General features: G+C 49.7%; 1 protein-coding gene across 3 annotated transcripts; it reads right to left on the bottom strand.

The window, feature by feature from the left end:
- Positions 1 to 228: 228 nt before the first annotated feature.
- On the bottom strand, positions 229 to 23,268 carry LOC106612665 (smoothelin-like protein 2). 3 transcript variants are annotated; one of them, XM_014214060.2, is made up of 10 exons: positions 22,994 to 23,268; positions 21,529 to 22,255; positions 4,788 to 4,869; positions 4,435 to 4,677; positions 4,258 to 4,320; positions 4,080 to 4,146; positions 3,793 to 3,936; positions 3,315 to 3,438; positions 2,133 to 2,284; positions 229 to 1,214 (listed from the first exon to the last, which is right to left on the bottom strand). In XM_014214060.2, the coding sequence occupies exons 2-10, from the start codon at positions 22,219 to 22,221 to the stop codon at positions 1,088 to 1,090; spliced, it is 1,695 nt and encodes a 564-aa protein (XP_014069535.1). In that variant the 5' UTR covers positions 22,222 to 22,255; positions 22,994 to 23,268; the 3' UTR covers positions 229 to 1,087. The 3 variants fall into 3 exon arrangements, with proteins under 3 accessions (XP_014069535.1, XP_014069537.1, XP_014069536.1); XM_014214062.2 differs by having other exon boundaries at positions 3,315 to 3,435; XM_014214061.2 differs by having other exon boundaries at positions 21,529 to 22,250; positions 22,994 to 23,241.
- Between the last annotated feature and the right edge of the window lie 1,058 nt (positions 23,269 to 24,326).

Genomic DNA, 24,326 nt, shown 5'->3' with positions numbered 1-24,326 from the left:
ATATTTTGAGTTCACGTTGAATTCACATTAGTTGATGTAATGGTATTCAAAATCTGGTAAACTGATAAAGCACACTTTCTTTAACCTGTATAGATGAGGTATTTTGGATGTTTTCAGACGATTAATCACGATACATTTTTTTTTTGTGCACTAAAATTACAAAACCTTAACTCAAGTTAATTAACTGACAGCCCTACTATAAAATTATGACATAAAAAAACAAAGGTGTGTGTGAAACAAGTAACAGTTTATTTAGGATTTCTTAGTCTTTTTTTTTGTCTATGAAAATAAAATCACAACCATAGAAATAACACTATGAACATAGGCCGTTTTACATTTGCATCTAGTGGGTACATATGTGCAGTTAATCTTTTCCGTTCTAGCTCGTTAAACAGCATACCCTTCAACTTTATAGTGAGAGTACTTTTGTTCCTCTGATGTAAAGGCACACTTTGGTATAGCTTTTCTATTGTGCTGCAATGCAAGGCCTTTTGTAGACACCTTCGGGTCTGAGAAACCACAGTAGGACAATAAAGTAATTGATGCCTGAACAAATACAACTCTAGAAGGAACCAAATGATGAGAACGTCGTATGTAGACTGATCCACAGTGTCAATCCTCTGGATCCTCAGTCCTTTGTCCTTGGTCCAGTGTTATAGGCCTACTGTTCAAGTCCTCTTGCAGCTTCTTCAAAGGGACTAGGTTTTCTCCCCAGCAAAGAGTAGATTCCGCAACCTGTCCCTTTCTCTCAAACAGCAACTGTGCCAATATAAGCCTTAAACGTGGTCGGTCACCAAAAAAAAGGGAGAAAGATCCTTCCCCATCTCTCTGAAACATAACACAGAACTTTCAGGGAATAATCCCCCAGCCACTCATACATGAACAGGGATAACATAGCCTTTTATACTCAACATGGCAGAGTGAAAAAATCCCTCAAAACTGGAGAAATACATGTAATACTCTGTCTATTACAGCAGGGGGAAGTGTCGTCTCTCAGTGTTCATTGCCGCTGTCCCTGAAGGCAAGAGAGTGGTGGTAGTGGTGGTGGGGCGGTGATGTCGTCGAGTAGCTGCCAGGTCATCGTTCATCACTCAAACTTGCGCAGGTGGTTGTACATGGACTGGACGTAGGTAAAGACACACATGGGGTCCGGCTTGCGCCCCATCACCATCATATCGTCCACCTCGATGAGCCGGTCACAGCCCGCCTTCTCCCTGAATCAGACAGAGGGCACAGTACAAGTCAGGAGGAGGCTAGGACTATCAATGTCATTCCTGATCGTTCATTAGCCTGATCCCAGATCTGTTTGAACTGTTTTCCCCAACTCATATCTATGATAATTCGGTGTTGTTGGCAAGACAAGACAAACAGACCCGGGACCAGGCAAAAAGATCACATGGAAGAATGTTGACTAATTTGTGGTATTGTACAGAAGCTCATGTGTTAGAACTCTCTCTGTATGTGGCTAGAGGCACACATGGTTCTGATCTATGTTTTGTCTGTGTTCTGCATGTGTCCATGTGTCAGCAGGACTCCGAGACGCTGTGCTGCAGCAGCGGTGTTCTCAGTAGTGAGGTCAGGCTGGAGGAATGTGAGAGGAGCGGATGGAAGCAGAGCAAAGGGAAGAGGAGGTTACTGCGGGGACCGGGGAGAGGAGAGGGTATTCTCTGGCAGCGGCTGCCTCGCTGGCTTAACGTGTGGGCTGGAGACACTCTTTACCAAGATGCAACAGAAACATTGTGAGGTCATCTCAGTGCCACAATGTTCTATGTGTAAACGCTATTAATGGAATCTGAAGGTGATTCCATTAAATGTTATTTCTACTTGTATGGTGGCCAGGGACACTGTGACTCTAAATGTATCTACACAGGTAACTTGTGATCGCCTTCATATCAAGCACAGCATTGTAGTGTCCATAGCTTCACCAAACCAAGAGGAGAGCGACATTGGAAATGCACATGAATAACATAAAACGTTGTCCCACTGAGATGATCTTACAATGTTCCTACATAATGAATGGATGAATCGTTCCAACATGATTCAAGACAGAAGTGCACGGGTGTGTGTATAATGCTCAGAAATACTATACGGGACGTACACATAGCGCGTATTACAATGTAAAAGTCACTTACTCCGCTGTCCCGAAGGCCAGCTCAAAGTTGTGTTTGCGGTCGGCTGGCGTCAGCACGTTGTAGTCAAACTCAGTGGGGAAGAAGGAATGGACCAGGGCACAGAAGGCCATGCCGTCACTCCAACTGGACGAGAAGTTCTGGATGTCTATGTTCTGGGGACGGCGAGACAGAGTTAGAAGTGTGTGGTGTATTTGCACATGTGTTTAGTGGGGAAATACGGAGACACTGTAAAAGAGATGTAAGAATAAACCAGACATACAAAAAAAACTCTAAAAATGATTGGCTTCCTATTCTAACTTTATGACATGACCTCTCCCAGGTTTCTCTGTCGGTCCCGCTGTCATAACGTGGAAAACAGAAGAGGAATCCTGAATGGTTCTTTATCCTCAATTCCTCTACCTGCGTCTCTCTCTCTTTCTCTCCAATTGGACATGATTTCAGAACTGTGTAATTTCACGGGTTTTTGTGTCCTTAGCCTAGCCTATAAAACCCTCAGCGTGTCAGTGGGAAAATTCAACTTGTCATGTTTGTTGAGCGCCAGTCAGGTCTCTAATTTGAGTGTGAGTAGGCGCTGCCTGCGGGAATCGTCCGGTGCTGTTTGCTCTGCGGGGCCGGGCCTTGGCCCGTGACAGCTCTCTGTTTAACCAGAGCCACATGGACAGACTGGCACAGCTGCTGCTGCAGAGTGCATGGCAGAGTGAAGCCAACAGCCCTAGCAATGAGCCGTAACTCAAACACTCACACATGCAGACACGGATATGCATGTTCACACACACACACACACACACACACACACACACACAATACACACACACACACACGATATACTACAATAATACGCTTAGTTCAGTATGCAGCATAACCATGGCAAGTTACTTGTCATTAACACATCACCGCTCCGCTATGTGCTAATGGTTTAACCCATGGAGAAACCAGGAGAGTTATTTTAATGCCCTCTTCAGGAGCTAGCAAAAATGACAAAAGACTGCTCCTGTGTAGTGGATCCATTTCAGGTGACCAGATGACAGTTCCATATTCATCATCTTTGTTACTGGCTGCTATAGGGCTGTATTCATAAGGGCTGGACCTGATCCTAGATCAGCCTCTACTCTGAGGTGCTTTGTGAATACGGGCCAGGTCTCTGTTCCGGTGTGTAGCTGTGTTCTGTCATCACAGTCTCACCTGGTATCCTATGGTTTTGGAGCGGCACCACTCCAGGAGAATCTGCTTGATGCTGCTGGCACTGGACACACCAAAGCTCTGAGAACGCTTCAGCTTGGGCTTGGAGTCCATGGGCTTGGACCTACTGAGAGGAGAGGGGACATGGGTCAACAAGATGAGCCAGAAAACATGACAGAGGTCGTGTACCTATTCTCTCCCGAAGTGTACACTTGCACACTCCCCGTGGTTGAGTGGTGTTTTTCCACCATTGTTAAATTCGAGAGAGAGAGAGAGAGAGAGAGAGAGAGAGAGAGAGAGAGAGAGAGAGAGAGAGAGAGAGAGAGAGAGAGCGAGCAAGTGTAGAGAATTGGGACGCAACCGATGAGTTCAGAATTACACAGAAGAAAGGAGGGATAATATAAGGGAAAATGAGAGTACATTAGTTTAGGGACGGATGGCATAGAAAGAGAGATGATGGTGGGAGGAGAGGCGGTGGTACCTGCTGGCTTCAGAATCCAGCTTTTCAAAGATGGACCGGCGGGCCTGAGCGCCAAGGTTGCGCGGCAACGTCTGTGACCTCACCAGCTCCCGCCTCCGCTCAACTCCCCTCCCAAAGGGCATGTCCCCGCTCACATCTTCCACCCTGCGGGTCGGAGAACAGAGAAGTGTCACACATCAACTTGGGCCACAATGAGGCCATTCGAAATGGCAAGTGGGTTATGGCATGTTGGTTAAAGCAGGGACTATCTCAATTCTCTAGGACTGAGTAAAGAATAGTTCACTCACCGGTCTGTGTTGTGTTGGATGAGGCCAGAGTAAGTCACTGACTTCGGGGGAGCGGAGAAGGACTTTTCTGCAAATGACAAATCAAAGAACAGATAAGGAAACGGTGGGAATAAAACATTGTGTGAGCCTGGTTAGTTCCAGTTCTAGAAACAAGCCTGACTTGATAGATCCCTCTTACCTGACAGTCGAGGAGAGCCCAGACCTCGGCTGAGACTGGGGGTCCATGTCTTCATAGAAGACACTAAACAGCAAAAAGACAAAGAGTGTTTCAAAGGATATTATGGCTTACGGAGCAGAAGAACCAGAGAAAGACATGGAAGTCAAGAGCTTTTAGCTAATGCCCGGTGCCTCTTACCTGGTTGAATGGGGGATTCTGGGATGGCTTGAGGCTGGTTGTTGTCAGTAGGCTCTGATACAGGCGAGGGCTGAGAGCGTACGGGACTGGTGGGAGATTCGCTCTTCATAACTGAGGGGTCAGCCGTTTTGGTTGTGGCGGTGATGGGTAGGTGGGGCATCCGCATGGCAACAGGGGCCGTGCTTTCATACGGGATGTTGTTATTGGCTGGCAAGCTTTTTCCATGTGACACTGTCGAGTTTTCTGAATGGACAAGCATTGAGAAAATACATCTCCTCATACAGTACATGGGATGGTAAGTATGGCTGTATTTCTACTGTAGCTGAGATGGTAGAGAAAAGACTAGTCATTACCTGGGTCAGTAGAGTGTCCATTCTCCAGTCCAGGGGATACAGGGTCTGAATCCACCTCTATTGGCTCCTCACGTTCAATACTCTACAGGAGACAGAGAGAGAATCACATGAACACCCCACCCCAGAGTACTCAGGTGTCACAGTACCTTCTATTTTGATGACAGGCCCTTTAAAACATGTGAACAACTTTTGGATGACAGAATATGCATGTTATCCGAGACATGATCAGATCAAGTCATTTCAGAGTGCTGACATGTTTCAAGTTCCCATTCATGGCCTCCATGGCCAAGGAACATTCTCGTTCCATTTTTATCTTGATAAATCCCCCCACAACGTTACTACCGCACCACATCTACTACTTTCATTAGTATGTGACTGGCGCTCAGTACACGGTGTGCCTGACTAACCAGCCAATCCACAGAGGAGCCTTTCAGGAAGACAACCAGGAAGTGACTGAGGGCTGTGTGATTTGTCTGTGGAGGATGTGTAATGTTTCTGACTTGCTCTTTCTTGCCCTTTCTCGCTCTCACACATACTCGCACATGCATGTATGCACGTAAGCACGCACGCACACACACACTAACACATGCACACACACACATACAATACAAGTTATTATATACAGTTATTATCAAAGAAAGGGTACATTCCTCCCAGTGAAAATAAAGTCAGTAATTGAGCTGTAGGGGAGAGAGGAGCCAGGTGACCTCAGCACAGAGGAATGCTGTTGCTGCTGGGTTGTGTGTGTGTGTGTGTGTGTGTGTGTGTGTGTGTGTGTGTGTGTGTGTGTGTGTGTGTGTGTGTGTGTGTGTGTGTGTGTGTGTGTGTGTGTGTGTGTGTGTGTGTGTGTGTGTGTGTGTGTGTGTGTGTGTGTGTGTGTGTGTGTGTGTGTGTGTGTGTGTGACTGCATTAGGAGGGCCGAAGGGAGCTGGGAACAGCTGGCTGTCCCACTGGGAGAAGGTGATGGGGGCGACAAATTTCCCCAACTCAACCATGGAAGCCCCTGAGCCCTGATCAACCCTGATACTCTGGCTGAAACCCAAGCTCCTCCTGGCTTGGTGTGTCCCAGCCATGGAAACTTTCTGTACTAAGCCACGCTTCTCCTCCTGTCTGAATGGGCCGCCAGACATGTGTGTGAGACTGTGGTGCTCTGGGCCTGAAGATAAAAGTAGGCAAATCTTTTAGGATAACAACGATCGAACGTAGAGGGTACCCTCGGTTTAACCTGATCTCGGCCCAAAGTTAATGTCAAATAGTTCTGCAGCTGAGTTTTATGAGCAACAAAAGGAAGGTACTTTACAAATGTATATTTAAGAGTATGACCAGGAATCAAGGCACACCCCACAGAGCAACACCCACGCGCGCGTACACACACCAATTCTCCACACAACACAGGCAGGAGCACACAACAGCCCCTCTCTCCGCCTCACTGGAACAACAAATCCCCCGGTCCCTGAGAATGCGTCATTAAATTATCAGTGGGGAGCTATAAAATATTTGGAGGAAATCGTGAAATTATGTAGGAAATGTGGAAAAGCCCTCAGTCTGCTACACACGAGAGAAATGGGCGGGGGGGGGGGGCTCAGTCTTAGCCTGCAGGGCTGGATCAAAGATGAAACCCCCTGTCGTGTGTGTTCAGTTTCTCAGTCTCTATGTCTTTATTGTCTTAGAAGCAGTGCTAGTGGGCACACTGGATCAACAATGTAACCATTCTAGGAGCCTTCACTCTCTCTTCTTCCTAGGGAGGCACAGCTACATTAGAATCTCTCCATTCAGCAGGACTGTAACCCCACTCCTTCTCCCTCCCTCCCTCCCTCCCTCTCCCTCTCTCTGACCTGGTTCAGCAAAGTACGGACAAAAAGCATCAGGGCCAACACAGCATTCAAGGGTATGAGACTGAATACAGATGGTAACTGGTGGTGGTAGTAGAGTGGGACAGTGGGTTCTCCCAGGCACATGGCACTTTCATGTGGGTGTAAATATCACAGCTGTCCCATGTCCCTCCTGGCAACATGCCATAGAAATGTTGATGTGCAAACACAAGATAATCTAAGTGGATTGTTATATTGCGAGTCTTGCAGTTTCGATGACATTTCAATGAAGGGGTGCGGCATATTGAGTGGTTGCGGAATGGAACATGAAGACAATGGGGGCATGTTGTGAGAGAACTGGGTTGGGGGGTTGAGTGGGGTGGGGGTATGACAGTATGTGTCACTCAGGATGTTGGCCACAGTGTTGGACACAGTGTTGGACACAGTAACATAGATAGCCAGCTCTTATGGACGACATCACCCTGCCATACAATAAGCCTCACTAATAGGAATATTGACATTTTCCATTGATCACATACCAATCCTTTCCAATACAGGACGTTGCTCTATGAACGCTTCACAACATAGCTGTGTCAGTTTCCAAACCCAATAGGAGGAAATATCTATGTATAAACAATTCTAGGGTCGACTACGGTAAACAGCATGCAAACACATGCTTTCAATGTACCATCATGATCATTTAATAAGACAGTTAGAGGGATAGAAATATATTGGGACTAAAAGGTACATTACTCATCCAGGCGGGTACAGTACATTATCACATATTAACTAACTCTGCACCCTCTTCTAAAGTCAAATTAACACCACACACGCACGGGCGTGCAAACACACACACAGGCCCTTGTATTAAACTAACTGGGCACACACACACGCGCGAACCATCAGAGCTGTGCAGACAGTACAGTTATAGTGGGCCTCTCATCGCAGGTCTATAAAAGGGGTCTTTGCTCTGTAATTTCCTTGTAGAACAGGGAAGTCCTCATGGAGGGAGAGACACAAAACCACCTGTTCTTCAAAGACCCACAAAGCCTGCAAATTAGCAGGGAGAATCAGGCCGGCGCCTAGGTCCTACAGAAACGAGGGGGGCCCCTTTGAACACTTTCTTTACATCACCTGACTACAGGGGCCCCTGCCTTATCTGATGGGTGTTTGTGGGAGCGAGGCTGTTTGGCCGAGCACACACACACACACACACACACACACACACACACACACACACACACACACACACACACACACACACACACACACACACACACACACACACACACACACACACACACACACACACACACACAGGCCCTTGTATTAAACTAACTGGGCACGCATACCCTTCTCAATGGCTTCAGTGAGCCTCCCTCCTCTAATCCCCCTTTAAACCTGCTTCTGGATCTCTCCTCTGTTCCTGGGATTTTCCAGGGTTTCAGTAACAAGGCAGGGTCCATAAAACACTGTCAAAGGTTAAGAATAGATATACCCCAATGTCACTGGCGTCGAGATAAGATTACCTTGTGTTCCAGTCAGGGGCTGGATGTCACAGAAGACCATGTACCATTGAGAGTGTGACGCATACGGCAATGTTAGATTGTGCAGAAAGACATGTAGGATGTGTGTGTGTGTGATGCAGAAGACCATGTAAGATAGAGAGAGCGTAAGGGGAGGGAAGGGAGATACGACCGACTCCCCAGGACAGCACAGCAGTTGGCACCCAATAACTTCAAGATCCAAGAGGTTTAGTAGTCCGCTCTCGGGTTACAAGGCACCAGCTGTGCAAGACATCGGTGTCCCAGCCTCCCGACACCAAAACAAATCAATAAAACCTGGTGATATGACATGACTGTCTGATGATTCAATCAGCTAAGTTAGGAGGTGCTAGGACACGTGCTCCGATCTGACGCTCACCAAAAACAGCACACCCTCTCTAGTCCATACATTATGGCTGCATGAAAAACGTTGAGTCAAACCAATGCAAACAAGTCTAATACAAACACTAATTCATACTATACGTTTGCTGTTGTTGTCTGTCTGGTTGAAAATGTATAAATATAATATATATAATAAATAATAATAATAAAACAAACACTATTTCCCTCTCCTTCCCTCTCTCTCCCTCCCTCCCCCTCTCCGAGTCCTCCATCTCTCTCCCTCTCCCTCCCCCTCTCCCTCCCTCTCTCCCTCCCTCTCTCCGAGTCCTCCCTCTCTCTCCCTCCCTCCCTCTCTGAGTCCTCCCTCTCTCTCCCTCCCTCCCTCTCTGAGTCCTCCCTCTCTCTCCCTCCCTCCCTCTCTCCGAGTCCTCCATCTCTCTCCCTCTCCCTCCCCCTCTCCCTCCCTCTCTCCCTCCCTCTCTCCGAGTCCTCCCTCTCTCTCCCTCCCTCCCTCTCCAAGTCTTCCCTCTCTCTCCCTCCCTCCCTCCCTCCGAGTCCTCCCTCTCTCTCCCTCCCTCCCTCTCTCCGAGTCCTCCCTCTCTCTCCCTCCCTCCCTCTCCAAGTCTTCCCTCTCTCTCCCTCCCTCCCTCCCTCCGAGTCCTCCCTCTCTCTCCCTCCCTCCCTCTCTCCGAGTCCTCCCTCTCTCTCCCTCCCTCCCTCTCCAAGTCTTCCCTCTCTCTCCCTCCCTCCCTCCCTCCGAGTCCTCCCTCTCTCTCCCTCCCTCCCTCTCTCCGAGTCCTCCCCCTCTCTCCCTCCCTCCCTCTCTGAGTCCTCCATCTCTCTCCCTCTCCCTCCCTCTCTCCCTCCCTCCCTCCCCCTCTCCCTCCCTCTCTCCCTCCCTCTCTCCCTCCCTCCCTCTCTGAGTCCTCCCTCTCTCTCCCTCCCTCCCTCTCCCTCCCTCCCTCTCTCCGAGTCCTCCCTCTCTCTCCCTCCCTCCCTCTCTGAGTCCTCCCTCTCTCTCCCTCCCTCCCTCTCTGAGTCCTCCCTCTCTCTCCCTCCCTCCCTCTCTCCGAGTCCTCCTTCTCCCTCCCTCTCGCCGAGTCCTCCCTCTCTCTCCCTCCCTCCCTCCCTCCCTCTCTGAGTCCTCCCTCTCCCTCCCTCCCTCCCTCTCTGAGTCCTCCCTCTCTCTCCCTCCCTCCCTCTCTGAGTCCTCCCTCTCTCTCCCTCCCTCCCTCTCCGAGTCCTCCATCTCTCTCTCTCCCTCCCTCTCTCCGAGTCCTCCTTCTCCCTCCCTCTCGCCGAGTCCTCCCTCTCCCTCCCTTCCCCTCTCTCCGAGTCCTCCCTCTCTCTTCTCCCTCCCTCCCTCCCTCTCTCCGAGTCCTCCCTCCCTCCCTCCGAGTCCTCCCTCCCTCTCCCCGAGTACTCCCTCTCTCTCTCTCCCTCCCTCCCTCCCTCTCTCAGAGTCCTCCCTCCCTCTCCCCGAGTACTCCCTCTCTCTCTCTCTCTCTCTCGCTCTCTCTCTCCCCTCCCTCCCTCCCTCCCTCCCCTCCCTCCCTCCCTCCCTCCCTCCCTCCCTCCCTCCCTCCCTCCCTCCCTCCCTCCCTCTCTCAGAGTCCTCCCTCCCTCTCCCTCCCTCCCTCCCTCTCTCAGAGTCCTCCCTCTCCCTCCCTCCCTCTCTTCGAGTCCTCCCTCCCTATCCCTCCCTCCCTCTCTGAGTCCTCCCTCCCTCTCCCTCCCTCCCTCTCTTCGAGTCCTCCCTCCCTATCCCTCCCTCCCTCTCTGAGTCCACCCTCCCTCTCCCTCCCTCCGAGTCCTCCCTCCCTCTCTCCGAGTCCTCCCTTCCTCTCTTCGAGTCCTCCCTCCCTCTTCGAGTCCTCCCTCCCTCTCTTCGAGTCCTCCCTCCCTCTCTCCCTTCCTCCCTCTCTCCGAGTCCTCCCTCCCTCTCTTCGAGTCCTCCCTCCCTCTTCGAGTCCTCCCTCCCTCTTCGAGTCCTCCCTCCCTCTCCGAGTCCTCCCTCCCTCTGAGTCCTCACTCCCTCCGAGTCCTCCCTCCATCTCTCCGAGTCCTCCCTCCCTCTCTTCGAGTCCTCCCTCCCTCTCTCTGAGTCCTCCCTCCCCCTCTCCGAGTCCTCCATCCCTTTCCATCTGAGTCCTCCAACCCTCTCCCTCCCTCCCTCTCTCCGAGTCCTCCCTCCCTCTCCCTCCCTCCGAGTCCTACCTACCTCCCTCTCCCTCCGAGTCCTCCCTTTCTCTCCCTCTCTCTCTCCGAGTCCTACCTACCTCCCTCTCCCTCCCTCTGAGTCCTCCCTCTCTCTCCCTCTCTCTCTCCGAGTCCTACCTACCTCCCTCTCCCTCCCTCCGAGTCCTCCCTCTCTCTCCCCGAGTCCTACCTACCTCTCCCTCCCTCTGAGTCCTCCCTCTCTCTCCCTTTCTCCGAGTCCTCCCCCTCCCTCCCTCCCTCCCTCCCTCCGAGTCCTCCCTCTCCCTCCCTCCCCCCTCCCCCCTCCCTCCCTCCCTCCCTCCCTCCGAGTCCTCCCTCTCCCTCCCTCCCTCTCTCCGAGTCCTCCCTCCCTCTCCCTTCCTCCCTCTGAATCCTCCCTCCCCCTCCCTCCCTCCCTCTCTCTCTCAGTCCTCCCTCTCCATCCCTCCCTCTTTCCAAGTCCTCCCTCCCTCTCTCTGTGTCCTCCCTCTCCCTCCCTCTCTCCGAGTCCTCCCTCCCTCTCTCGAGTCCTCCCTCCCTGTCTCCGAGTCCTCCCTCCCTCCCTCTCCCTCCCTCTCTCTGAGTCCTCCCTCTCCCTCCCTCCCTCTCTCCAAGTCCTTCCTCCCTCTCTCTGTGTCATCCCTCTCCCTCCCTCTCTCCGAGTCCTCCCTCCCTCTCTCCGAGTCCTCCCTCCCTCCCTCCTCCTCCCTCCCTCCCTCCCTCCCTCCCTCCTCCCTCCCTCCCTCCCTCCCTCCTCCTCCTCCCTCCCTCCCTCCCTCCCTCTCTCCGAGTCCTCCCTCTCTTTCCCTCTCCCTCCCTCCTTCCCTCTCTCCGAGCCCTCACTCCCTCTCCCTCCCTCTCTCTGAGTCCTCCCTCTCCCTCCCTCCCTCCGAGTCCTCCCTCCCTCCCTCCCTCCCTCCCTCCCTCCCTCCCTCCCTCTCTCTCCCTACCTACGGGACCCATTGCCAACAATGAGGGCGGTGGAACCTGTAACCACGGTGATGGGAAATACAGGGCATTGTCTGGAAGTAATTAGAAGAGCCAGGGGCAGCCTGGGAGGGGAGCCAGCCCAGCCCTGCTCGCATGCCTCTCTCAAGCCCCCTTCACCCCTGACTCTGGCCTCTCTCGCTCTCTCTCTTTTGCTCTCTCTCTCGCTTGATAAACTCCCCAACATATATGGGAGTTGATAAAAATTTGGTTTGTTTTCGAATTCTTTGTGTATCTGTGTAATCGGAGGGAATATGTGTCTCTAATATGGTCATACATTTGGCAGGAGGTTAGGAAGTGCAGCTCAGTTTCCACCTCATTTTGTGGGCAGTGTGCACATAGCCTGTCTTCTCTTGAGAGCCAGGTCTGCCAACGGCGGCCTTTCTCAATAGCAAGGCTATGTTCACTGAGTCTGTACATAGTCAAAGCTTTCCTTAAGTTTGGGTCAGTCACAGTGGTCAGGTATTCTGTCACTATGTACTCTCTGTTTAGGGCCAAATAGCATTCTAGTTTGCTCAGTTTTTATTATTAATTATTTCCAATGTGTCAAGTAATTATCTTTTTGTTTTCTCATGATTTGGTTGGATCTAATGGTGTTGCTGTCCTGGGGCTCTGTTGGGTCTGTTTGTGAACAGAGCCCCAGGACCAGCCTGCTTAGGGGACTCTTCTCCAGGTTCATCTCTCTGTAGGTGATGGCTTTGTAATGAAAGGTTTGGGAATCGCTTCCTTTTAGGTGGTTGTATAATTTAACGGCTCTTTTCTGAATTTTAATAATTAGCGGATATCGGCCTAATTCTGCTCTGCATGCATTATTTGGTGTTGCATGTTGTACACAGGATATTTTTGCAGAATTCTGCATGCAAAGTCTCAATTTGGTGTTTGTCCAATTTTGTGAATTCTTGGTTGGTGAGTGGACCCCAGACCTCACAACCATAAAGGGCAATGGGTTCTATAACTGATTCAAGTATTTTTAGCCAGATCTAATTGGTATGTCGAATTTTATGTTCCTTTTGATGGCATAGAAGGCCCTTCTTGCCTTGTCTCTCAGCTCGTTCACAGCTTTGTGGAAGTTACCTGTGGTGCTGATGTTTAGGCCGAGGTATGTATAGTTTGTGTTCTCTAAGGCAATGTTGTCTAGATGGAATTTGTATTTGTGGTCTTAGCAACTGGACCTTTTCTTGGAACACCATTATTTTTGTCTTACTGAGATTTACTGTCAGGGCCCAGGTCTGACAGAATCTGTGCAGAAGATCTAGGTGCTGCTGTAGGCCCTAGTTGGTTGGGGACAGAAGCACCAGATCATCACCAAGCAGTAGACATTTGACTTCAGATTCTAGTAGGGTGAGGCCGGGTGCTGCAGACTGTTCTAGTGCCCTCGCCAATTTGTTGATATATATGTTGAAGAGGGTGGGGCTTAAGCTGCTTCCCTTCCTCACCCCACGGCCCTGTGGAAAGAAATGTGTGTTTTCTGCCAATTTTAACCGCACACTTGTTGTTTGTGTACATGGATTGTATAATTTACATTACATTTAAGTCATTTAGCAGACGCTCTTATCCAGAGCGACTTACAAAATGGTGCATTCACCTTATGATATCCAGTGGAACAACCACTTTACAATAGTGCATCTAAATCTTTTAAGGGGGGGGGGGTTAGAAGGATTACTTTATCCTATCCTAGGTATTCCTTAAAGAGGTGGGGTTTCAGGTGTCTCCGGAAGGTGGTGATTGACTCCGCTGTCCTGGCGTCGTGAGGGAGCTTGTTCCACCATTGGGGTGCCAGAGCAGCGAACAGTTTTGACTGGGCTGAGCGGGAACTGTGCTTCCTCAGAGGTAGGGGGGCCAGCAGGCCAGTGGTGGATGAACGCAGTGCCCTTGTTTGGGTGTAGGGCCTGATCAGAGCCTGAAGGTATGGAGGTGCCGTTCCCTTCACAGCTCCGTAGGCAAAAAAGGTATAATGTTGTATGTTTTCCCCAACCACTTTCCACCAATTTGTATAGCAGACCCTCATGCCAAATTGAGTCAAAAGCTTTTTGTAAATCAACAAAGCATAAGAAGACTTTGCCTTTGTTTTGGTTTGTTTGTTTGTCAATTAGGGTGTGCAGGGTGAATACGTGGTCTGTCGTACGGTAATTTGGTAAAAAGCCAATTTGACATTTGCTCAGTACATTGTTTTCACTGAGGAAATGTACGTCTCTCTCTCTCAGGCTGAGCTCCACTGTATTAATAACTATGCTGAGGGGTTTGTGCCAGGAATATGGAGCTCTGGGCTGGATGGCCTGGCCAAGGCAGGGGACACACAGAGAGGCAGAGAATAAAAGACCCTGCTCCATTGTGAGAGAGCTATGAATTTGGGAGGGGAGTCTCTGTGGCTGTGCTGGAAATGTCAAGCGTATTTATCATGGGGATACACACACACACACACACACACACACACACACACACACACACACACACACACACACACACACACACACACACACACACACACACACACACACACACACACACACACACACACACACACACACACACCCTCGCACAAAGATTTGAAGTGCTCTTGAAAGACTTGTGATGGAAACTTCCATCTCAGGCACGTAAAACAAAAAGGCATACACCATTCCAATTCAGTTCAAAAGACATTGTCTGAGAATGTGACCATTTTAATACTGAAAAAGAAGAGGAGGTGGAGCTGTTTGATGTTGCTGAGTTGCTCCCATCATGTGTCTCGCCTTTAACGGCCCGAGTGGAGAGATCTGGTACTTTTACCCCTTTTTCTCCCCAACTGGTAGTTGCAGTCTTGTCCCATCGCTGCAACTCCCGTACGGACATCGGGAGAGGCGAAGGTCGAGAGCCATGCGTCCTAAGAAAACACAACCTTGCCAAGGCGCACTGCTTCTTGACACACTGCTCGCTTAACCCGGAGGCCAGCCGCACCAATGTGTTGGAGGAAACACCATACAAGGCACCCGGCCCACCTCAAGGAGTCGCTAGAGCATGATGGGACAAGGACATCCCGGCCGACCAAACCCTCCCCTAACCCGGACGACGCTGGGCCAATTGTGCACCGACTCATGGGTCTCCCGGTCACGGCCAGCTGTAACACAGCCTGGGATCAAACCCAGGTCTGTAGTGACACCTCAAGCACTGACAAGGCAGTGCCTTAGACTGCTGTGCCACTCGGGAGGCCTTGAGAAACAGATGATTACACCATGTTGGCCACAGTGGAGGCTGCTGAGGGGAGGACAGCTCATAATGATGGCTGGAACGGAGCGAATGGAATGGAAACCATGTGTTTGATACCATTCCACTCCAGGCATTACCACGGGCCCGTCCTCCCCAATTAAGGTGCCACCAACCTCCTGTGGTTGTCCACAGATCTTCATCAGGAGAACAACAAGCACCAAATCGATGTGAGGAGTGTGAGACGTGAGATCAAAACGCCGTCGTCTGGGCACCACGGAAGAGAATAGCCTGTCTGGTGGGATAAATGACGTGATGGAGGACAGAGGACCAGCTGGAGCTGATCTGACTCCTGAGGTGTGCGTGCGACCATCCGCGAGAGTGACGAAAACAACGGAGAGCTCACATTTGCTCCGTGTGCGTGCGTGTGTGTGCGTGCGTGCTCACAGGAGGTTGGTGGGACCGTAATAGGGGAGGACGGGCTCGTGGCAACCGCTGGAGATGAATGGTATCAAAACACATTAAACATGTGGTTACCATGGTTACCATGTGTTTGATGCCATTGCATTCGCTCCATTCCAGACATTATTATGAGCTATCCTCCCCTCAGCAGCCTCCTCTGCACATCATGAGCCAACCATCACAAACAGTAATTTGGTTTGGAACAGGATTAATGCTTCCCCCCCCCCCCTTTCATACAATCTATCCATCAGACTATACTAGACTGTGACGAACACACGCACCTATGGCACTGCAAGGTAAGCTAAGCGGTCTGTTAGTAATTGCATGTTTGAGCAGCAGTGCAGAAGACGGAAGTTGAGTAATGTTAATAGCGGGGGTCCTGTATTGTAGTGAGCGGAGAGAGTATATGATGGTGGTGTATTGTGTGTGTGTGTGTGGGGGGGGGGCATTGACAGGGAGCGTTGGCTTTCAGCTGATTTTAGGGATTTTGATAATAAAACCTTAGAGTGCTCTGCTCCTCTTTAGAAGTCCTCTCCCTGTGTACCGTATAACAGTATGTGTGTGCTTAGTGTACGCAATGGGATCTTACCGTTGGAGGTGTGTTGAGGGCAGGACGCAGTGGGGGTTGTTTGTACAGTACGTACGCGGTGTGTGTCTGTGTGTTGCTCACGGTGATAGTGTGAGTGTGCTCTGACGGAGTTTCCACTGATAAAGTCTCACACACACGTCTGTCCCCCCGTCAGTTCACATGCCCTGAAGATGCCTCAGTCTGAGAGAAGACACACACACACACACACACACACACACACACACACACACACACACACACACACACACACACACACACACACACACACACACACACACACACACACACACACACACACACACGTCTGTCCCCCTGTCAGTTCACATGCCCTGAAGATGCCTCAGTCTGAGAGAAGACACACACACACACACACACACACACACACACACACACACACACACACACACACACACACACACACACACACACACACACACCATGTCTGTCCCCCTGTCAGTTCACATGCCCTGAAGATGCCTCAGTCTGAGAGAAGACACACACACACACACACACACACACACACACACACACACACACACACACACACACACACACGTCTGTCCCCCTGTCAGTTCACATGCCCTGAAGATGCCTCAGTCTGAGAGAAGACACACACACACACACACAGCCCCCATGAACGCAACCCAGCCCAGGGCAGGACAGTGAGGGACCTAAGGATTCACACTGTGGTCCTGTGTTATGTAGTTACGTTAACTGTCAAAGATAACATTGTGACCTGGGTAGAATCTATCCGGGTCATCTTCTATTAGGGAACAGGAGCTCTCCTCTCAACGGGAGTACACTGAGGAATGTAGCGAACGTGAGGTTGGAGGTGTGGTCTGTCTGTGAAAGCATGCCTGTGTGTGAGAGTATTCTGACGCATGCAACAAGTGGAGCACAGGTAAAGAGGAGGTCTGTGAGAGGAGGGGAGGAAGGGAGGAGGGAGTGGGGGAGTGGAGGAGGGGGGCCCTGACTCATTCCTGAAGCCCAGAGTGTGGAGTCCGGGGATGGCTGGGTCCTGGGTGACCCCCTCCTCTTAATCCCCTCCTCAGTCAATGTACTTCAAATGAGGCAGAATGTCGACACAATAGCCCTTTCAGACCGCAGCTATGGTGGAGTAATTGGCGACAGGCAGCATTGTGTGCCTCCTCGGCAGAGACCGGACAGACTGACTGATGTAGGTGGCCGTGGAGGATGAGAAGTAAGAGGGAGGAAGAGGATTCCTGTCTAGTATTGTCAGAGCAGCAGCCTTGACCAGCACAGTGGTGGAGGCTCATAGTTCCTCTCTGGAGAGGAGAATCAAACTATCCCAGTGAAACCCACTACCTGTCCTCCTCAGACTCTGGGGGAGCTGGTGTCGGCTCAAAGGGACTGAGGGGAACTTCTGATGAACTGTGCTCAGCCACGTAAGACTGCATAAAAACACGGCCCAGTCAGGACCAGAGGGCTCTATAGAGGCTCTGCTCAAGAGAGAGAGAGAGGGAGGGAGTAAAAAGAGAGAGTGAGGGAGCGAGTAAAAAGAGAGAGAAAAATAGGGAGGGAGCGAGAGGTGGGAGTTAGAGAAAAAAAAATGAAAGAGATTGAGAGGAGAGAGAAAAAAAGAGAGAAAAAATGAATGAGAGAGATTGAGAGAGAGAGCGAGAGACTCATATCTATCTGCATCAGAGTGTCATGTGTCCAAGGCACAGTCGAGCACAGGTGGGGATGTACTGTAACCAACCCTATAGTGAAAGTGCAGGCCCGCACACATCCCAATTGGCTGTGCTCTCTCAGTGGGGCGACGCTTAACTCCAGGGCTGCAAAACCATCTTCAGATGTGCCTGGAGGTCCCCAGCCCAATCGGCTCCCTCCCTCAGACCTGCTGAAACAGCCCCATCGGACTTTACGAAGTCAACATACTGTACAGTCTTTCTCTATCTCTCATTGGCTGTGTCTAGACTTGACAGTTCATGCAGCTTTTGTATTCTGATCATGGAGTTCTGGTCATGGAATTCCAAACACGTCTACACCTACATTTAAATGTGTCTACTGTGTCCACATTATGTCTGGATGCCCTTTTCCCACACTATATTCAAATGCAGTTTGCATTCTGCAAACGGTGGAACAGGCTAAATCTGATTACACAGCAACAACAACTTGACGGCAGTAGCCAACTACTGAAGCTAACTTGCCAGCTAACCTCAAACTAGCCAGCATGCTAACTAGCAAAGCTAAAGAGATGGCAAACATGTTAGCATAACTCTAGCAAACAAAAACATTGTTTTTTCTAAATAAGCTAGCTGGTTAGCATTTATGAGGCCAGCAAACACGTTCCTCACATGCTACGAATGTATTTCCTCCAACGTTTAATGAAAAAGTGTCCTCTTTTCTGGAGACTTGTGGGTGGAGAGCTGATGACGTCGCCCACTGTATGTGCTTTCAGTAGCCTGATTGCGTCCAGACCGAGGAAAAATCCTCACACAATGCTTCCCTGACCACCTCCTGAGGTGGTTAGGGAGATCTGAACACAACCCGACCTTAATGCGACTTTTCTGTGTCTAGACCTGTCTTTTCAATGCAATCTTCGTACTCTGATAGCAGAAGTCGCATGTAAGTGTCAAGTGTAGACATGGCAATTGAGGCTGAAAGGTGTTGATGGGGCTGTAGGGGAAATCTGAATAGGATAGTGTTTCCCTGTTGAGTTCCGGGTACATGTAAATATTCACTAGAATGAATGAATTGGATCAATAGATGAGGAACTCACATTAGTTTTCTACAGTGTTATGATCCAATCTCTGTCTGGTTGTTTGGAAATTTGAAGAAAAAAGTTTTGGCCACAAAAAGGGGATCTCCAACAGTCTGTTATGAGAAACAAAGAACCTCTGTTTCATACAAACGGACATATTTACATCAGATAAGAATCCTCAGATGCTTTACAACATACTTTGTTAAGATGAGGTGTATGACATTACTCATTTGCATACATGCTGTGTACGTGTGTGTGTTTGTTGCGTCATTGGCTGTGGGTGAGCAGTCACAGTTAACAGTCAACATCCGTGCCAGACCGTCAAGGGTTAGTTTGCAGAAAGCAGCTGTGAGTTTACAACCAAGACACAACAAAGAACCTCAGAGCCGAGAGGAAAGATTTGGAATCAAATAAAGAGAAAATCTGAATATTGACCTTATAAAAGGATGAACGTTACCGTTGTAGTTTCCAAAGCAGCATAGCTTTAGGGCCTTGTGTTGGGATACAGTCAAGAGAAACCTCTGACTTTTCAAACAGACACTACTGTGGTTTACAATACACCAAGGACTAAGACGGTAACTTTCCCAGAATTATCACTGAGTTCCCACCCAAACCTCATCAACAAGTGTCAAACTGTACTGTACCTTAGAACTGACCAACTATGACAGCGTTAGCTTTTCATCAACTGTAAGAAAGTACACCAGTTTGTCTTTCAGTCCCTCATATTAGTCAAATGTCCCAATGAATGTCTGGATAGGGGTAAGTGAGAAACAATGTACTGTGTTTATTGTTGCTCGTAAAACTGAAGGTCACGATTGAATCCTTTCAAAAAAGGTTGCGCAAGCTGTGGTGCCACTCAACAAAGAGAATAGTGGGAGAAGATTCTCGAGCAACATGTCAGCAGCATGATAGCAGTATATGAGCGCAAAAGAACCATTCATCACAGAGAGAGAGAGAGAGAGAGAGAGAGATTCTTCCGATGATCTATCAGTCTCAGGAAAGAGAAGATCTAAAGCTACAAGAACAGCTTCTTTCTCAGATTGCAGAGGCTGGACGGACATTAAAATAAGCAATTACTTCGACCAAAAATGTTCAGCGATGGGAAATGATCCTGATTGCTTTCATCTGGTATCTACTCTGCTCGCGTGTCTAAATATTAAGTTGAATATGACCCGAGTTTCCCCACCGCTGTCAAAGCTCTGACATCATCTCAGTGAAGTGGCCAAGAAAGTCTATTCAACCCCCCAATATCATGATTTAGTATAAACACACTCTGGAGTCTGGATGAATCATTGCACAATCTTGACAGTCTCTCAGAACCACATACTGTCACCACCACAGAATTAAATACAACCCTTTCATTTATCCCTGCCAAGATGGCTGCCAGTATCAGCCCATTCTAGATTTCTGGAGGTTCACAACATAGTCTACTGCTCTAATGTATCTCTATGTTCGCCATAACCCCAACCCAGTCTCCCCAGTGTATAAAGCTGAATGACCACTTCTCAGATAGAGTTCAGTGTGTCAAATCGGAGGGCCTGTTGTCCGGACCACTGGCAGTCTCTATGGGTGTGCCACAGGGTTCAATTCTCGGGCCGACTCTCTTCTCTGTATACATCAATGATGTCGCTCTTGCTGCGGGTGATTATTTGATCCACCTCTACACAGACGACACCATTCTGTATACATCTGGCCCTTTTTTGGACACTGTGTTAGCAAACCTCCAAATGAGCTTCAACAACATACAACACTCCTTACGTTGCCTCCGACTGCTCTTAAATGATAGTAAAACTAAATGCATGCTCTTCAACCGATCGCTGCCCGCACCCGCCCGCCCGACTAGCATCACTACTCTGGACGGTTCTGACTTAGAATATGTGGACAACTATAAGTACCTAGGTGTCTGGCTAGACTGTAAACTCTCCTTCCAGACTCATATTAAATATCTCCAATCCAAAGTTAAATCTAGAATCGGCTTCCTATTTCGCAACAAAGCCTCCTTCACTCATGCTGCCAAACATACCCTCGTAAAACTGACTATCCTACCGATCCTTGACTTCGGTGATGTCATTTACAAAATAGCCTCCAACACTCTACTCTGCAAATTGGATACAGTCTATCACAGTGCCATCCGTTTTGTCACCAAAGCCCCATATACTACCCAACACTGCGACCTGTATGCTCTCGTTGGCTCGTCCTCACTACATATTCGTCGCCAAACTCACTGGCTCCAGGTCATCTATAAGCCTTTGTTAGGTAAAGCTCTGCCTTATCTCAGCTCACCGGTCACCATAGCAACACCCACCCGTAGCAAGCGCTCCAGCAGGTATATTTCACTGGTCATCCCCAAAGCCAACACTTCTTTGGCCGCCTTTCCTTCCAGGTCTCTGCTGCCAATGACTGGAACAAATTGCAAAAATCACTGAAGTTGGAGACTTATATCTCCCTCACTAACTTTAAGCGTCAGCTGTCAGAGCAGCTTACCGATCGCTGCAGCTGTACACAGCCCATCTGTAAATATCCCATCCAACCAACTACCTACCTCATCCCCATATTTGTTTTTGTTTTTCTGCTCTTTTGCACACCAGTATTTCTACCTGCACATCCTCATCTGCACATATATCACTCCAGTGTAAATTGCGAAATTGTAATTACTTCACCACTATTGGCCTATTTATTGCCTTACCTCCTTACTTCATTTGCCCACACTGTACACAGATTTTCTATTGTGTTATTGACTGTACGTTTGTTTAGCCCATGTGTAACTCTGTTGTTTTTGTCACACTGCTTTGCTTTATCTTGGCCAGGTCGCAGTTGTAAATGGAACTTGTTCTCAACTGGCCTACCTGGTTAAATAAAGGTGAAATAAAAAATTTATAAAAAATAATTTTAAAAAACTCACGTTAATCTTGCTGGACACAGCAAAGGTAGCTCGGCTGGAGAAGCGGGTTGCAGTGGGGCTGGAGGCCGAGCCCAAGGCTGACCCGGTCAGGGCTCCCATACTGGGGCCACCAGCAGGGCAGGTGGGGGATGTGGAGGGGGACTGGGGGCTCGCCCTCCCCTGGCTGCTGCTGTGTGTCTGGGCCTGGATGGACTCTGGCTGGTGCTGGTTGTTGTTGGTCATCAGGGTGCCTCTGTCGCACACTATCCCAGTGAGGAGATCCACCTGATGTTTAAGGGCCTCCAGCTGGCTCCGAAGCTGCCGGTTCTCCTGCTGTAGCTGGCCCACAGCCAGGCCTAGGGGGCCCTCGCTGGCGTGGGCCGTCGCCTCCACCAGACGGCGCTCCACGCCCTGCTTGAAGGCACTTACGTCCACGTGGATCTCACGCACGGCATCCCTCAGTGTGACCTCGTATCGGGCGAGCGCGGAGCACACCGTCTCGCCCTCCGGAGAGGAGCCCTCTCCCTCAGCTGTCAGAGGACCTGCGTCCATCTCTGCTCCACTGCCTCCAGTCGCTGTGTTCCTTATTGGATCTTCGCTGCTCTCTCTGGGGCTGCTCCCTCCTCCTGTCTGAGTGTCCCAGACACACACACTTTGAATGGAGATTGGGGAGGAGTCAGTCTTGTCAGCTGCAGTTGAACCGTCAGGTCCCATGCACTCCAGGAGGTCCCTCAGGGTGTCCTCTATCCTGCCGAGTCAAAGATGACATTTATCAGCCTGCTCCGACACACTGAATGACCATACTGAGGTATCTTGAAAAGCAAACACTATTCAAACATGACAGACTCTGAAAGACGTGAAGTGAATCAGTAGAAAAGTAAAAAGACACAATCTGTGTTGAAGCCAGGCATGTGACAAGGCTGTTGAGAATTAAACCAGTGAGGTAATTGTAACTTAGTTTCCGTGAGTGTACAGTGTGTGTGTGTGTGTGTGTGTGTGTGTGTGTGTGTGTGTGTGTGTGTGTGTGTGTGTGTGTGTGTGTGTGTGTGTGTGTGTGTGTGTGTGTGTGTGTGTGTGTGTGTGTGTGTGTGTGTGTGTCTGAGAGAGAGAGACAGAGAGAGAGAGAGAGAGAGAGAGAGACAGAGACAGAGAGAGAGAGAGAGAGACAGACAGAGAAACAGAGACAGAGAGAGAGACAGAGACAGAGAGAGACACAGAGACAGAGACAGAGAGAGACACAGAGACAGAGAGAGAGACAGAGACAGAGAGAGACACAGAGACAGAGACAGAGAGAGACACAGAGACAGAGAGAGAGACAGAGACAGAGAGAGACACAGAGACAGAGACAGAGAGAGAGAGAGAAAGAGAGACAGACAGAGAAACAGAGACAGAGAGAGAGAGACAGAGAGAGACAGAGACAGAGAGAGAGACAGAGACAGAGAGAAACAGAGAGAGAGAGATAATAGTAACCCATACGTAAGCTCACCTCTCGAGTTCCAATATAGTATTCCCCCTCAGCGCTGGCCAGCTATCAGTGTCTGCTCTGCTCTGCCCGGCTTTAAACACTCCTCTCTCTCACACACTCACTCAGGTTAATCTCCCTCTTCTCCACTGGTCAGGGGGAGGGAGCAGGCATACAGAGGAGAGAGGAGGGAGGGAAAGTGAGAGAGAGGGAGGGAGGGAGAGAGACGGAGGCGGGCTAGATTTCCTCTTTATCCCTCCCAGCACTCGGTGAACTGTTGGAAGGAATCATCTGTGTTGATGTTGCCTTTCCCACCTCTCCTCCTCCTCCTCTTCCTCCTCCTCCTCCTCCTCTTAGTGTATTTGTGTCATTCTCTCACCGAGTGAACTTTTAACAGCAGGACGTTCAAGCAGCATTCTCTCTCTCTCCGTCTTTCTCTCTCTGATCTAATTTCTTTCGGTTCCAAGTCTTGTCAATCACGCTGGCTGTCTCCCTCTTTTAGCAGTGCTGTCATCCATCAGGGGGGAAACTGACGCTTTCTTCCTCCCCCCATGCCTCTGTCTTTTCCCTCCCTCTCTCTTTCTCTCTAATTGTATTATTATAGGTGGGTGGACAAGATAAGAGAGATAAGACAGGACAAATAAACTTGTGAGATTACATTTAATGAGAGAGAGATTGACGGGCAAGATAATGATTGACTTCAGGTAATCTGTGAAAAAGAACATCCAAGTGGTGGAAAATGCCTGTCTCTGTCAGTATTCCATTGTACAGTTGTATTGTGATGTGAACAATTATTGCTAAAATTGTATTGTCAAAGTGGGTAGCTGGGTTTGAGCCTGGTGAGTGAAGGGTAGGGCTGCACCCCTCTTCTCTTCCCCTCCCCCACGTAACAGGACCTTAGCAGAGCAAACATTCCATATCAGATTGGAGAGTGAGTGAGTGAGTGGGGGTCTGGCTGGGATGGTTGGATGGGACTAACACTGCCCTGCACCACCAACACAACGAGTAGCAGACGGACAGACACAAATAACTTTACATTCCACCCCACTGTTTACTGTAAACACAGCGGGGTTGGAGAGGTGGCTTGGGAGGGGGGTGATTTACGATGGCAGACTGACTGTCCACCCTGGACATCCCTCCATCCCTAATTCCCTCCCTCCCTCATACCCAAGGTCTTATGTAAGTCTGCTTGGCAGAGACACTACAGCCAGCCACCACAGGAACCACAGTCTACTGTAGCCTGGTTAAACCAGGCTGAATGCGGTGCTCCCCGTTGTTTCATTTGAGTGCAGCATTCAGGGTGCTTTAACCAGGCTCGATCTGCAGGGGTGAGAAAGAAGAGAGCTCCCAACAACTC

Source organism: Salmo salar, chromosome ssa09 (genome assembly GCF_905237065.1).
Source record: "Salmo salar chromosome ssa09, Ssal_v3.1, whole genome shotgun sequence".
NCBI lineage: Eukaryota > Metazoa > Chordata > Actinopteri > Salmoniformes > Salmonidae > Salmo > Salmo salar.
This window is presented reverse-complemented; position numbering and strand designations above follow the sequence as displayed.